The sequence below is a fragment of the Stegodyphus dumicola genome, chromosome 6 (assembly GCF_044657685.1).
Source record: "Stegodyphus dumicola isolate Sdum_Otavi_A_Nest chromosome 6, ASM4465768v1".
NCBI lineage: Eukaryota > Metazoa > Arthropoda > Arachnida > Araneae > Eresidae > Stegodyphus > Stegodyphus dumicola.
This window is the reverse complement of record NC_140773.1, coordinates 121,827,148-121,841,035: the sequence shown is the minus strand read 5'-3', so window position 1 is coordinate 121,841,035 and position 13,888 is coordinate 121,827,148. Positions and strand designations below refer to the sequence as shown.

General features: G+C 35.2%; 1 protein-coding gene across 1 annotated transcript in view; it reads right to left on the bottom strand.

Annotated features, from left to right (window-relative positions):
- LOC118204334 (uncharacterized) overlaps nucleotides 1-13,888 on the bottom strand; it is a 613,950-nt gene that overhangs the window by 81,302 nt on the left and 518,760 nt on the right. Inside the window, exon 5 of the mRNA XM_085818872.1 lies at nucleotides 1,080-1,139. Within this exon, the coding sequence (XP_085674998.1) occupies nucleotides 1,080-1,139 (60 nt within the window). The remainder of the gene's footprint in view (nucleotides 1-1,079; nucleotides 1,140-13,888) is intronic.

The window sequence follows — 13,888 nt, the reverse complement described above, 5'->3', positions numbered from 1 at the left end:
ATTTTGTGTGTTACCTTTCTTTATTAAATATCATGTTCCTCGCACTTAAACCATAAGATCCAGTGCAACAGCAATATCGCAAAATAGTTTTAAAACGAGCATATCTTTAGAATTTCCGATACAGAGACTCACGCGCTGGAGATAAAAATGTTTTTTCTGCACAACGTTGCCATTGCTCGCTTTGAAATCCTTGAGTTTGTGAATCAAAAATTCGTCAAAGTTTTAAAAAATAGGAAATCGATCATAAAACAAATTTCAAATTTCAAATTTGGTCTTCCACATGCTCATATTCGTTGGAGGATTACGTTATTCAAAATTCGATGACTCTATGTACCGTTGTTTTATCACAATACGAGAAATATACATACATTTATGCAGATTTTTCATTATTTAATTTCTTCAAATATAATGCAGGACTCTAACATTTTGTGGCAACAGTTTGAAAAGTGAACCGACATTTATGAGTCCGACGCAAAATGCCAAAACGAAACTAATAGGCCTTCGGGATTCAAATCCCTTTGGACTAAAAAAAAAATAAGGAATTGTACGAAAAAATAAAGAAATATATAAAAGAACTCCTAACTAAAATAAAGGCATATTTCTCTGGTAGGTTTTGCTCAAAGAAAAAGCTTTCAGAAAAGATTAAACGGTCCATTGAAAATCAAATCAAAATTTTTTAAATAACGCTGCATTTAAATTAAATTCTACTTTAAATTAAAAGTCAGTTATAGTTTCTTTCTTGGAAATTCGAACTCAACTAACTTCACAATAAATTAAAGGAATATTTTTGACAGTGAGGTTGACTATGTATTATGCTGCTTTCATAATCGAATACCTGAGTCTGGCAAACCACATGAGAATTGCCTACTTGCTAGGATCAAGAGCGAAAGCATTTAGAGGATGTAAACATTAAATGTAATATAAAATTTTAAATGTAAAATCTTCGTAATTTTACTTGTAAAATATACAACAGTAAAACGAAGTTCTAAACATGACTTCAAACTATTAATAACCTGTGCAGCCTTCCGCAATTTTTATTTAAAAATATAAACGGTAAATATAAGGAAAGAAATACTTACATTTAGTGCACACAGGATAAAATCAATCGAAAACAAGCTGACCAAAAATGTATTGAATTGCTAAAATAAATCATAACATTGTGTAAGACAGTTATATAAATGTATTAGACAGTTATATAAATAATAATAAATTTATAATAGAAACATCAAAATGTCCAAAGATAAAATATTAACTGAGGCGAAATTTTATTGTATAATTTCAGTATATATGATCAAAGGCAACAGTAAAAGTGTAAGGGCAAAATTTTAAAATTGTTATAAACCTGATACACCTTCAACAAGTGATTTAAAGATGTATTGCGGAAAGATTAAATAAAGCAAAACAGTTTTCATCCAGGACAAAATGAAAGTCGTCAGATACTTTGTTTTTGAGATACAGCATGTGGAGAATACAATCCATTTTGGAATATTTTTATATTTATTTTACCAACTGATTTTCTGAACGCTTCCGCGCTTTATTGAATGGTTACTTTTTCACTTTTCCGATGCTAAAGAAAATCTGTTAATAAGACTCCGAAGCTCATGATTTAATGTTTTCCCTAACCGCTTGCATTGTTTTACATCCTTGTGCGAAACGACAAGAAAGTAGTTTATTGAGATAAACTAAATTACTACCCGAAATTTTTCGCGATTACAGGAAGCACTGTAATCGCAAAAAATTTCGGGTATCATATTTCAACGAAAATATCCATTCTGACCGATCTATAAAGAGGTTTTTGCCTGGCAATTGTATGTATGGGCTGAATAAAGGATATTTCTTACCAAAACGGATTGTAAAATGGATTTAAAATGGATTCAAAAGAAATTTTTTCGGGACGTATGTACGTACGTACGCATGTATGTTCCCATAAATCAAAAATGAGTAGTTTCAGAATGTTAAAATTTTGTACATGGGACAGCTATAACATATAATTCTGCACTTCTCTTTTTGGTTAATATTTGCCGCACCAAAAGTATATATACATATATATATAATAAAAATTTACAAGATAATTCCTTTACTCTTCTCTATCCATTACCCTCCGGTTAAGGTTTAAGGTAATGTTATCATACCATAAAGAGCCAAAATATTATAAAGTAAAGTTAATGCCTGCCTTTTTAATATATAAATTAATAAATTTTTGTGGTACTTGGTTATCAACTTGAACATTAATTAGCTTTATTATTTTTTCTTTTAAATCTTCTATTTCAGTACATATATTTTTTATTCTGATTATTTGGCTATGAAATGTGTTTTCTATTACTTTTCTAGAGATATTAGAGTTCCAATTAATTAGCTTAATAGTAGGAAAATGGAAATTCCTTCTCTTATCATATAATTTAATTTTGCTGTGTTTAATAATTAGCAGGTCTAGGTATTCAATAGTATCTTGATTCGTATTCGTTTTATTAAGTGTTAAACTATTTGGGTAAATTTTGAATTGCTCAAAAGCAGAATTATTATTGAAAGTTAAAATATCATCTATGTATCTAAATGTATGTGCAAATAGTTTTAATTCATTTAAACTTAGTTGGAATTTATATTCATAAGTAAAAAGAAATAGGTTACATATTTGTGCAGAACTGTTTGCTCCCATAGGAATTCCTCTCACTTGCTGAAAAGTTGTGGGAGTTGCATTAAACTAGTAAAAATTTCTTCTAATGGTAAAGAAGTATAAAGGTTTTCAAAGTCATAGCAGTTAATGCTCCTGATTTCTAAACTTTTAAATCTGCTGAGAACTGGAGCATTATTATAAATAATCCAACTATTAGTTGTGTCGTTTGTTAACGAGTTGTTGGATTAAATTACAGATTTTTTTAAAGTTTAATTGCAAATATGTAATCTATATTCTTTTTATAATTATTTGTACCATTAGCAATAAATTTAAATTTGAGTGGTGATTTATGAAATTTTGGGAGAGCATATAGATTTGCTAATTTATTGTAGTTAGATGGTTGTGAAATTTGCAGTTTCTTTTGAAATGCTTTTAGCTTTTTTGCAATAACATTTTCTTGTATATTGGTGAGTTTGTAAGTAATGACATTATTAAGTTCAGCATTAATTAATGAGACATAAAAAATTTTCACATTATGCTAAAATTATTATTGGCTTTGTCAATTTTGGTTATTACGAACTTTTGTTTCAAATCTTACAATAGAGGAATGAGAATATTTCACGATAAATCGTTATTAAATTCAATCCTTCGAATTCTTTGCTTAAATTCTTCTAATACTTCATGTTTCCAAGCCATAAAGGTAGAATTTGTAATATTTAATTTGTAACTAGTTTTAACTATAAATTCGTCTAGATCTTTTACGAAACTTTGAAAACTGTGATGTTTGTTAATTTTTAGTACTGGTCTGAATTTGGTACCTTTTTCCATTAAATTTCTTAAAAGTTGGTTTTGAACTATTGCTAAATTGCCTGTAATAATATGTTTATGAAATTTATCTATGCAATCTTTGTATTGAAGCTCTTTGCAGCATTAATGGGCTGTAGAAGCTAATTCATGGTGGTTAATTAGCAATTTACTAAGAGGTATTTGATACTTGAAAGCTGGTTAGATTTGTAATTTAGTAGTTTGAAAAAAGCTGTTGACTTTTTCTGAAAATTTTGCTAAACTGAATATGATCATAGTTTGGATGAAGGAAATTGATTTTGCAGTAATATTTATTGTATTTGTTATTTGTAGAGAATTTATAATTGCAAAAGTCAATAATAAGGTCTTTGATAATATTGTGCCCTATAAAATGCTGTTTAACAAATTTTATAAGTAATTTTAAGAAATTATGCTTACAAGTATGCAACCAACTAATTATGTTTTTAGTGAAATTTTCAGTAAGAAAGTAATTATTAATATTATCGTTTAACTTTTTTGTATCTATGCTGAAAAAAAAATTTTTTTTTGTTTATTACCTGCTCTGGTTCCTCGTAATGTTTTTTTACTGAATAATTTAAAATGGCTGTAAGTTGGAATTTCAGAATTTAATTTAATGTTTTGGTTGAATGTATTGAGTCCATAAGGGTAAAGTGCTTTTAATTTAAGCATATAGAGTGACTATGAGTTTTATACATATATACATACCCACTGTGTTACTCAGTTCGATAAGCTCAGTATTTTTATTCTTATGTGTTGGTAAACTGTGCACTTTTTGCTAAGGGCTTGAATCATGTTGTTCCTATGTTCCCATTAAAGTTTTCAAGCCTTTAGTTCTTCTGCAGCAAGCTTTTTCCTTTCTCTTTTCAGCCTGCCTTCGTGATGTAAAGGCAGCACACTCGGAGCGTATTCGAGAGGTCCAGGTTCGAATCCGCGGTAGGATATTGCTTCTTTTTAACTTCGCCTGCTTCAAAAGAACCTAATGACTAGGACAAAATGGCGCCCAAACTAAGAGGTAGTGGACGGTAATTCGTCATCACCAGGAATTGGGGATGGGGTTCCCTATTTCCAAATCAGCTTTTAGATAATAGACTATAAGGTACTTTCTCCCTCCTTCCAGCTTGCTTTTGTGGTGTAACTGTAGCACACTAGGAGCGTATTCGAGAGTTCAAGGTTCGAGTCCCGGTGAGGGCGATGCACATATTTCACATCTTCTGCTTCGAAACAACCTAATGAATCTACTTTATAAATTGTTAACGTAACTCAAATTAATCGTCTATTAAAATATTCTAATATATTTCATTAAAAAGCAAAGAAGTATAGTAAGAATTTCATTTTTAAATTAAAAAAGCTACACCGAAACTGATATTAATGTAATAGCTGACATACACATTAATTTATCAAAGTTAGCTTCTAATGGTATTTATTCAGGACAAACATTTGACATTTCACTAAACTAGCAATTAGTCAACTTCAAGTTAAAGTATGTAGTCTTAACACGTTTAATAAATCACATTTCTTAGGATTTGTTGAGCAAACGTTTTCTCAATACTTTTATTAAAAGTTTTAGAATAATATCCGTCATACGAAAAAGCTTTATGAAAAAAGTCTTGAACTCAATAAACTACTTTCTTGTCTTTTATCAGATTTCCTTTTTTTTTTTTTTTTTTTTTTTTTTTTTTGTAATTTATTTGCTAACTGTTTATTAGTTTTATTCTCCAAGTAGTTTACGTAAACGTAATTATATGTACGTAAAATGCATTTACATAAAGATAGCTTCTGAAAATTAAAAAAAAATGTTTAGTGTCAGAACGGATTGAAAGACAAAAATATAATGCTCATTTCAAGTAAAATAATACCACCCTGCAGAGAAATGAAGTGCTGCTTATATATTGAGTTCCTTAAGAGTCCATATGTTTTATTTTCGAAACATTTTCTTCAACACAGGATTTATTTTCACAACCGTTGGTAGTAGAACATCTAATTGCAAAAAGATTTTAAGTTACTTAAATATTCATATTGTATTTTTAGATTTAAATCCAACTTTGTAAAAATAACGAAATCAAAATTTTTACACTGTCCTAGATGCATGTAGGTCTATTCAAGAAAGGGTTATACACGTTTTGAAAAATTATAAGGTATTTCTCCCGCCTTCGTAGTGTAGTGTTCAGCACGCTGGGCGCGTATTCCAGAAGTCCGAGCTTCGATTCCAGACGAAGGCATTGCTCATTTTTCAAGTCGCCTGCTTCCAATTAACCTAATTTCTCTACAATAGCACGCGAACTAGAAAGTTTTTGGATGATGATTCTTTACACCCAGGATTTGGCGATTAGGGTTCTCTAAACCACAGTCGCCCTGTAAAAGGGGGAGTATGTAAGATATTTCTTCCGCCTTCTTAGCATGCCGTCGTAGTGTAGTGGTCAGCAGCCTGGGAGCGTATTCTGGTGGCCGTGGTTCGATTCCTGGTGAGGGCGTTGCTCATTTTTCACCTTTCCTGCTTCAAAAATACATAATGTCTCTACAGTGGCGCCCGAACTAAAAGGTGGTGAACGATGATTCCTCACCACCAGAATTTGGCCATTGGTCCCCTAATCCCCAGTCGCTCTTTAAAAGGAGGAGTATATAAGGTATTTCTCCCGCCTTTTTAGCATACTTTCGTAGTTTATAGTCAGTACGCTCGGCGCGTATTCGAGAGCTCCGTGGTTGGGTTTCCGGCGAGGGCATTGCTCATTTTTCATTTCTCCTGTTTCAAATATACCTAATATAAATAAACTACAAATAAATGAATATAAATAAATTAATTTAACAAAATTATAAAATAAATTACAAAATGTTTGAACACTGACCGATAAATTTAATTTTAAAACTTAACATTTTATAAAGAATTTTATTGCAATAAAGCCATCTGTTTTACCTTCACTGAGGTTGATTTATTTATTCCCCGCTTAAGTCAGTGACATTCTTTGGGGATTTCTTTTATGTGTAACATTCCTTAATTTATATAGATTTGCTACGTTTGGTGTGTCACGTGCAATTTCACACATTTAATTTAAATCGTTTGAAAGTTAACTTCAGAAATTAATACTCACATACATTTTTATTTCGTCACACTCATATTAAATAAATAAATAAATAGAAATAAAATAATAAAAAATAAAAACTCACTTACTTTAAATTTATTCAAATAAACTTCAAATGAGAACTCGTAGAAATATTTATCAATTTAAACTTATGCAAGTAGTGTAATGATTGCCTGTATACAGTTCGCCACTGTTTTCTAAAGTACAAATTCAGTAAAACCCCATGCAAGGTATCATTTAAAAAAATACTGATCAAAAATTTTCACGACATTCTCCAAGCTTAATCATTAAAATCAGATCACTTTTGTAAGCGGATATTTAGTTAAATACAAATTTAAATATTCAACATTTTAGATTCTGTCTGACTCCTAGATTTTCATGAAACATATTCTGGAAATTTAAAATTAAACATCTCAGTAAATTTTTGTTTAATGCAGATGAACAGGCTTTAGTTTATTTTTAGTTTACTAGTTTATTTTTTGTTTTCAGTTTATGTTTTGAAATGAGAAGTTTGTTTAATATAACTACACTGACGAGCTAAAACTTTATGACCAACTTAACATTTTTCAATAAAGTCGTCCTGATGACGTGGAGTTTATTAAGTCGGAATGGTATTTAACTCTTGCTGGAGAAGGTAAGGAATTCTTCTTGCATTTAGTTTTGCGAGTGATGGAAAAGGCTGCTGATCTAAGCGAATTTGATAGAGAGCAGATTGTAATGGCCTGAAGACTTGGAACGAGTATCACCGAAACTTCATGACTGGTAGGTTGTTCACTATCTGCTGTTGTTACTTTTTATGCAAAGTGGATGAACGACGGTGAAACCAGTAGTGACGCCAAGGTGTTGAACGTAACGCGTCATAGAAGAAAAAGGAACACGGAGACTGTTCTGCTTGGTACAGCAAAATTGGCGCCAAGCAGTGGCTCAGCTGACAGCCAATACAATGCAGGTCCAAGTGCATGTATTTCTGAACGCACAGTTCAGCGGACATTGTTGGATATGAGACAGACGTCCTACTCATGTGGCTGTGTTGACCAAGCTTGGGAACATCTAGACTGGACCATGGATTATTTTCGCCCTCCTCTCAGAATGCCTTCATGGTGTAACGGTTAGCACACTCGGTGTGGTGCTTATTCGAGAAGTCCAGGTTCAAGTCGAAAGAATTGCTTATTTTTCTTGTCTCATGCTTCAAGGGTCTTCGTGACTGTACAGTGGCTCCTGAACTAAAAGTGATGTATGATGATTCTTCATCACCAGGATTTAGCGACTGGGTTCCCTTATCCTCAGTCGCCCTTTAAAAGGGTATTTTCTCCCTCCTTCAGCATGCTTTCGTAGTGTAGCAGTTAGTTCCCTCTGCGCGTATTCGAGACGTTCAGGTTCGAGTTCCGACGAGTTCATTGCTCATTTTCACGTCTTCAACTTTAGAAAAACCTAATGGCTGCAGTGGAAGACTGTTGCTTGGTCGGATAAATATTGATTTCTCATTCATCATCCCGCAGGTGAAGGCGACTTGACAGTATGTGTTTTTGTTCTTAGTGTCATTTCGAGTATTGAGTTGATATGACTTGGATCTCCCTGAGGTTCCGCGAGCTGTCGGGATGTGGAGGGAGTAACGGTCAGTCAGCGGTCTCATTTCAGTATACGCATTCCAGTGGAGTTTTATCTTGTCCTGGAGTGTCCTCGCAAGAGGGCCTAAATTTACTCCGCAGCAGCGATCGGTGAGAACCCGAGGTACCGGTCAATGCGAACGCAGCCACTGGACTTGTCGTCTCCCTAACGAGACACGCAGTGGTCCCTTAGTTGTTAGCCACACATCCCTACTTTCCATACTCACGAAGTAGAAGCACAAGGTGGTAGGGTAAGTCCAAGGAACATGAAGCAAGAGAGGCAGAAATGCCCCCACAGCGAAGCGCAGTGCTCCACAAACTGTTAAGAATAACACATAGGATAGGAAACTGTAGCTAGATGACGTTTAAAATTCGGCTAACGCCAATTCAGAATTTCAGGAGGCTTCAGAGTGCTACACTATCCTAATAGGTTATTTAAATAGAGATGATATTCCCACCAAAGTGGCGAAAACGTTAAAGGGTTATTTTGATCCCATGCTTAGCACAGTTTCAAAACAAAGTTATAGGGTTGCAAAGCTCGAGGGTCAAGTACAGCAAACGCAAAATCTAGAGGCTTATACTCTAGGTGTAGTTCTTATCCATCAGACTTCCTATGCAGAGGTTACAAGATCACGAAGATGATCCCATAGCAGATCCAGATCAAAGCGTCCCCAATCAAGGAGGAAGCAAGAGACGGAACACTTCCTATTGATATTCCCAAAGAACGAAGAGAGTACATCAAACGAAGTTAAGGAACAGCTGGTCAAGTACATCGAATTTGGAAAGCTAAAAGTAGGCGTCAAAAATCTAAAGAGAGTAAATAAAGGAAGTCTCTTAGTAGAAGTAACAAAGAAAGATGAGATAGCCATTCTCAAGGAAGCCATCAAAAAGAACGGAAAGCTGAACGACTTAGTGGAGACGAAACAACGACAAAAGAGAAACCTGTGGGATATCATTTATAACGTGAACCAGAAAATAAAGCAAGACGCAAGACGAGTTGAAGAATTTCATAAAGACACAAAATTCAGACCTAGCCGATTCTGATTTAGAAGTTCTCTTCGCAATGAAAGCTAAATATGGGCAACACTGGGTTATCGCAGTCAAACCCACCGCCTTTAAGATCTTAATGAAGAACAAAAAGATTAATATATAATGGGCTCGTAACAACGTAAGGGAATTCATCAAGGTGACGCAATGTATAAAGTGCCTAGGTTACAACCACTCAGCAAAATATTGCAAAGAAAAGTATGCTACGGATGCGGCTCTAAAGATCACGAAAAGAGAAGCTGCGACAAACAAACCGCTAAATGTGTTAACTACACAAACGTGAATGAAAGATATAACGTCGGACACAATGACCAACATGATACCGATGTAAGAACTGCCTCTGCTACCTAAGAGAACTAGAACGTATTAAACAAAGAACCTACTATGGATAGTACAACAATACTCCAGATTAACATTAAGCGCTCTAGGAGTGCAATGAAAATTTATGAGGAACTTGGAGCAAAGTCTAAATATTAAGATACCATGCATCCAGGCACCATACACGGTTCAAAACAAACTGTTTGGTTTCCCCATCAGATAAAAAAGTATCACCACTCTACAGCCTCAAAATCAGCAGCGATTATCACGGACTCTGACATTCCGACATTTGAAATATATAGTGCAAAAAAAAAAAAAAAAAAAAAAAAAAAAATGATAGCTCTCAAAATAGGACACGACTTCGAATTCTTACTCGCTTCAGTCTATTGTTTACCTGTAAAGGACATCTCTCCCATCCTGACAGATTAGAAGACCACAAAGACACAACCGCAATTATCAGCGGAGATTTTAATGCCAAAAACTTCTCTGAAGCCTCTCATAATGCATTTCCGAGAGGCATAAAAGTCTGCGACTTCATCGCAAGCGTTAGTTGATTGGGGACGCTTTGATCTGTTCTATAGTAAATGAAATTGGAGACAACCAAGGGAGTCTTAAGGGGAGTTAGAGGAAACGGCAGGATTGAATGAACTCTAATTAGAATACAGACCGCCCCACAATCGCAAACTGGATAGTTTACGGACGAAGCAAATGATGGCGAACACAACAACATCTACTTTGAAATTAGTAATATCAGGTATCCTACACGAGAAAAAAAGAAAGTCATTGTGAGGCACACCGATTGGCTAAACTTCAAGAAAAGTGTACAAATCCTTGATAGATACTATAAGCGTAAACACCCCGGAAGAGATAGACTACTACGTGGAAGAGATAGCAACAAAATTCCATGAAATCTATCAGAATTACATGACTACAGACCAAGACCTCGCATTCGCCCATAGTGGTAGAAAGACCTCACGATCCTTAGAAATAAAGTAAGAGTCATATAAAAAAGATTCCAGAAAACTATAGGATAGGAAAGAGCAAAAAACAGACACCTATACAAAGAGGCATCAGCTAAATACAGACAGCAGATTTACAAAGAAAAGCGAAAAGCATTGGATACGATTTGGATGAAAATTACAATATGCTCCCCATTCGGGACATACTTTGATATTGCAAAAGAGAAAAACATGGGCCCACTGCTGATTAGTTCCATCCAAAAAGAAGACGGAACTATATTGACGGAACTAACTACGAATACATTTTAAATTGTAGACCCAGTTTTCTGTGATTTAATACCAGAAATTGGAGGAGTTAGCTTGTATGCCCAGGTTACGACGCCTTTTGTTAAGTTCAAGCTTAAACAAAAAGATTTATTTGAAATTTTCATGACATCATACCTACTCATATGATGTCAAGACCTACTCGTACCTTTACAGACGAAGCAATAATCCTTTGGCAATAGAGGCAACATAGAAGACACCATCCAAGAAATCATGAAGCTCCACCCACCCAAGACTCGGGTCACCATGCCAGTATCCGGACTCATAAAAGCTCCGTTCGAAAAACAGAAGATGATCGCCCGTTCTCACTAGAAGAACTGAGGTGCACGAATTCGACGTGACGAGGAAAAGCTCCATCTTTGGACGACTTTACAACAGAAACAATAAAGGAATTAAGACTAGCAGACGAGAATCAGATACTTGACATTTTCCAATTCTAAAATTGTTCTCTAAAATCAGCCCATTTGGGATTTCATGGAGTGGCAGCTCCAAGCTCAAATACCATCTTGTCTTAATATCTCAACTTTTCGCGACCGTTGCTCAGACATTTGGTACAGCCTATCTGCAGTCACCTAGAATTTGTGGGATCCATGCAAAGGCAAGTTGTAGCTGTTTTGCAGGCCAAAGGTCGCGCAGCATGTTTTTGAGTAGGTGGTCATAATGTTTTGGCTCTTCAGTGTATATATGGATCCGAGTCCGTGTTGATATATTTAGTAAAGTATAAAATTATATTAAATGTAATAATTATATTAAAAGCTCATAAAATACGTAAAATTTTACTAAACTCATAAATTATCAAATCTTCCTAAATATAACAATAAGGACTAAGAATTACTTTTATTTTTAGTTTATAGGTATACTGTATACAATGTAAAACCTTACTAAATTACGGACTAAAGAAATGGTAAAAATGTGCAAATTTGACTATTTTTATCAAATTCAAATCTTTATACGGTATGATATAAAACGTTAAGTATCATATAAAAAGTTTAATTTGATTCTTCCTGCAATACCATTTTTTAAATTAAAAAAAAACCCAAAGCTTGAAATATTTGCTTTGTTTTAAACACGTTCTCATTAGGTGGTAATTTCTACGATTAATGATTACAAAAAAAGGCAGTTCAAGTAAAGACTTTTACGGACATGATTATGTAGCATATTTCTGAATCTTAGTTATTCGTTTTTCATTGCTTTGAATTTAATTTACTGCTATTGCAAAGTTGTTTACATTTATAAAATATATTTTACAATAATTAAGCCTTTTTATAATTTGGATCTATGTTACAATTCTTCTTTTTAATCTTCTTTTTCGCTAGCCCTCACTATGATGCAAACGAATTAAGACTACTTAAGGGGAGGATTTTTGAATGTTTCAAAGAGAAGTTTTAGCAACGATGCTCGCAACATTACTTCCCTTTCGCTTAGTTCTATTATAAGGTATTTCTCCCACTTCCCTAGCGTGCTTTCGTGGTGTAACGGTAGCACGCTGGACCGGTATTCCAGGTCCCGGCGAAGGCGGTTGCATATTTTTCATCTTTTCTGCTTTCAATTATCCGAATGACTCTACAAGTGGCGCCTGAACTAAAAGGGTTGTGGATAATGATTCTCCGCACCCAGGATTTGGCGACTAGGTCCTCTAAAACCCTAGTCGCCCTTTAAAAAGGAGAGTATATAAGGTATTTCTCCCACTTTCCTAGCGTGCCTTCGTGGTGTAACGGTAGCACTCTGTGCCGGTATTCCAGGGATCCGTGGTTCGATTCCCGGCGAAGGCGGTTGCATATTTTTCATCTTTCTTTCTTTCTTTCTTTCCACCGACAGCGAGGCAGCCGGTCCACTGGGTAGTTAGCATATCGGCCAGGTAGCCCCGCTGACGGAAATAACTTGAACAAAAGACACACTTATAAATACATATTGTGCTCAAGAGGACTGCTGGGGGCAGTGCAAACAAATGCTGGACGAAGACGATAGTGCATGATGGAAGAAGGGTGCATTGCGGGCGTGAAGAACAATTCCAGTTACATATTTACAGAGTAATGGATAGGTGGTTACAAATACTAAAAGTAATAAGAAGTAAAAAACTAGAAAGTAAAACTATGCATAAAATAAAAAAAGGCAAAACAGTGGAAACAATACATAAAATAAGGCAAAATACATAGTTCAAGGTTCATAATTCAAGGTTTACAGTTCAAGAAGATAAATATATACAGGGAATAAGAAAAGCCGAATAAGCTAACTTAAGATAAAATTAGTTCGCTACAGGTACTGAGCATACAGGGGCTGTGCTGGTGACGAGGATGGTGGCTGAGAATTACTCCAGCCTGTCTGAGATTATGCGTGCAACGTTTATGCAATCGCATATGCGTTTCAATGCATTGCGATTTTTTGAAGTAGCTTCGGCCCATGCATGGATGTGGTTTGCTACTGGTTGCCTAAGATGATATTTAGCGGTCTCTCTGCAAGCGAACAGATAGTGGTCCGGATCTCCTACCATCCCGCATGAGCAATGCTCGTTTTCGCGTCGTCTGAAGCGATGCAGGTAAGTCATGAAGGGACCATGTCCTGTTAGATACTGAGTGAAGTGAGACGAGCCAGATTTTAGAAGCCGGCAGACTTTTGGAAAAAATCTGTAAACTCTTCTGCCGGTGGTTTCTGTCTCCCACAGATGTTGCCAACGTTTAAGTAATTCTCTCTCGAGCTCAGCTTTTAAGAACGAACCCGGGAGAGGCACGTCAAGTGTGCGAACGTGGGGGTCAGTTGCTGCTCTTTTGGCTATTGCATCTGCAATTTCATTACCCAGTATTCCAGTGTGGGCAGGTACCCACTGGAGTTCAGGCCTATAGTATTTAGGTGTTCTTAGTAAGAGTTTTTGTATGGCCCTGACGAGTGGATTTTTACTACATTTGCCTTGGATTGCCTGGAGGCCAGAGGCTGAGTCTGAATATATACTGGAATAGTTATTTTCCAGTGCGTAGACAAGTGCAGCTTTTAATGCAATCAGTTCAGCCTGAAAAACTGAGTTGTGGTGCTTAAGCTTTCTTTCCCAGGTCTTTAAGATCTGGTTCCCAAGTAGAACACAGTATCCGCTACCGGTGCCACATTCTCCTTTGGAACCATCGG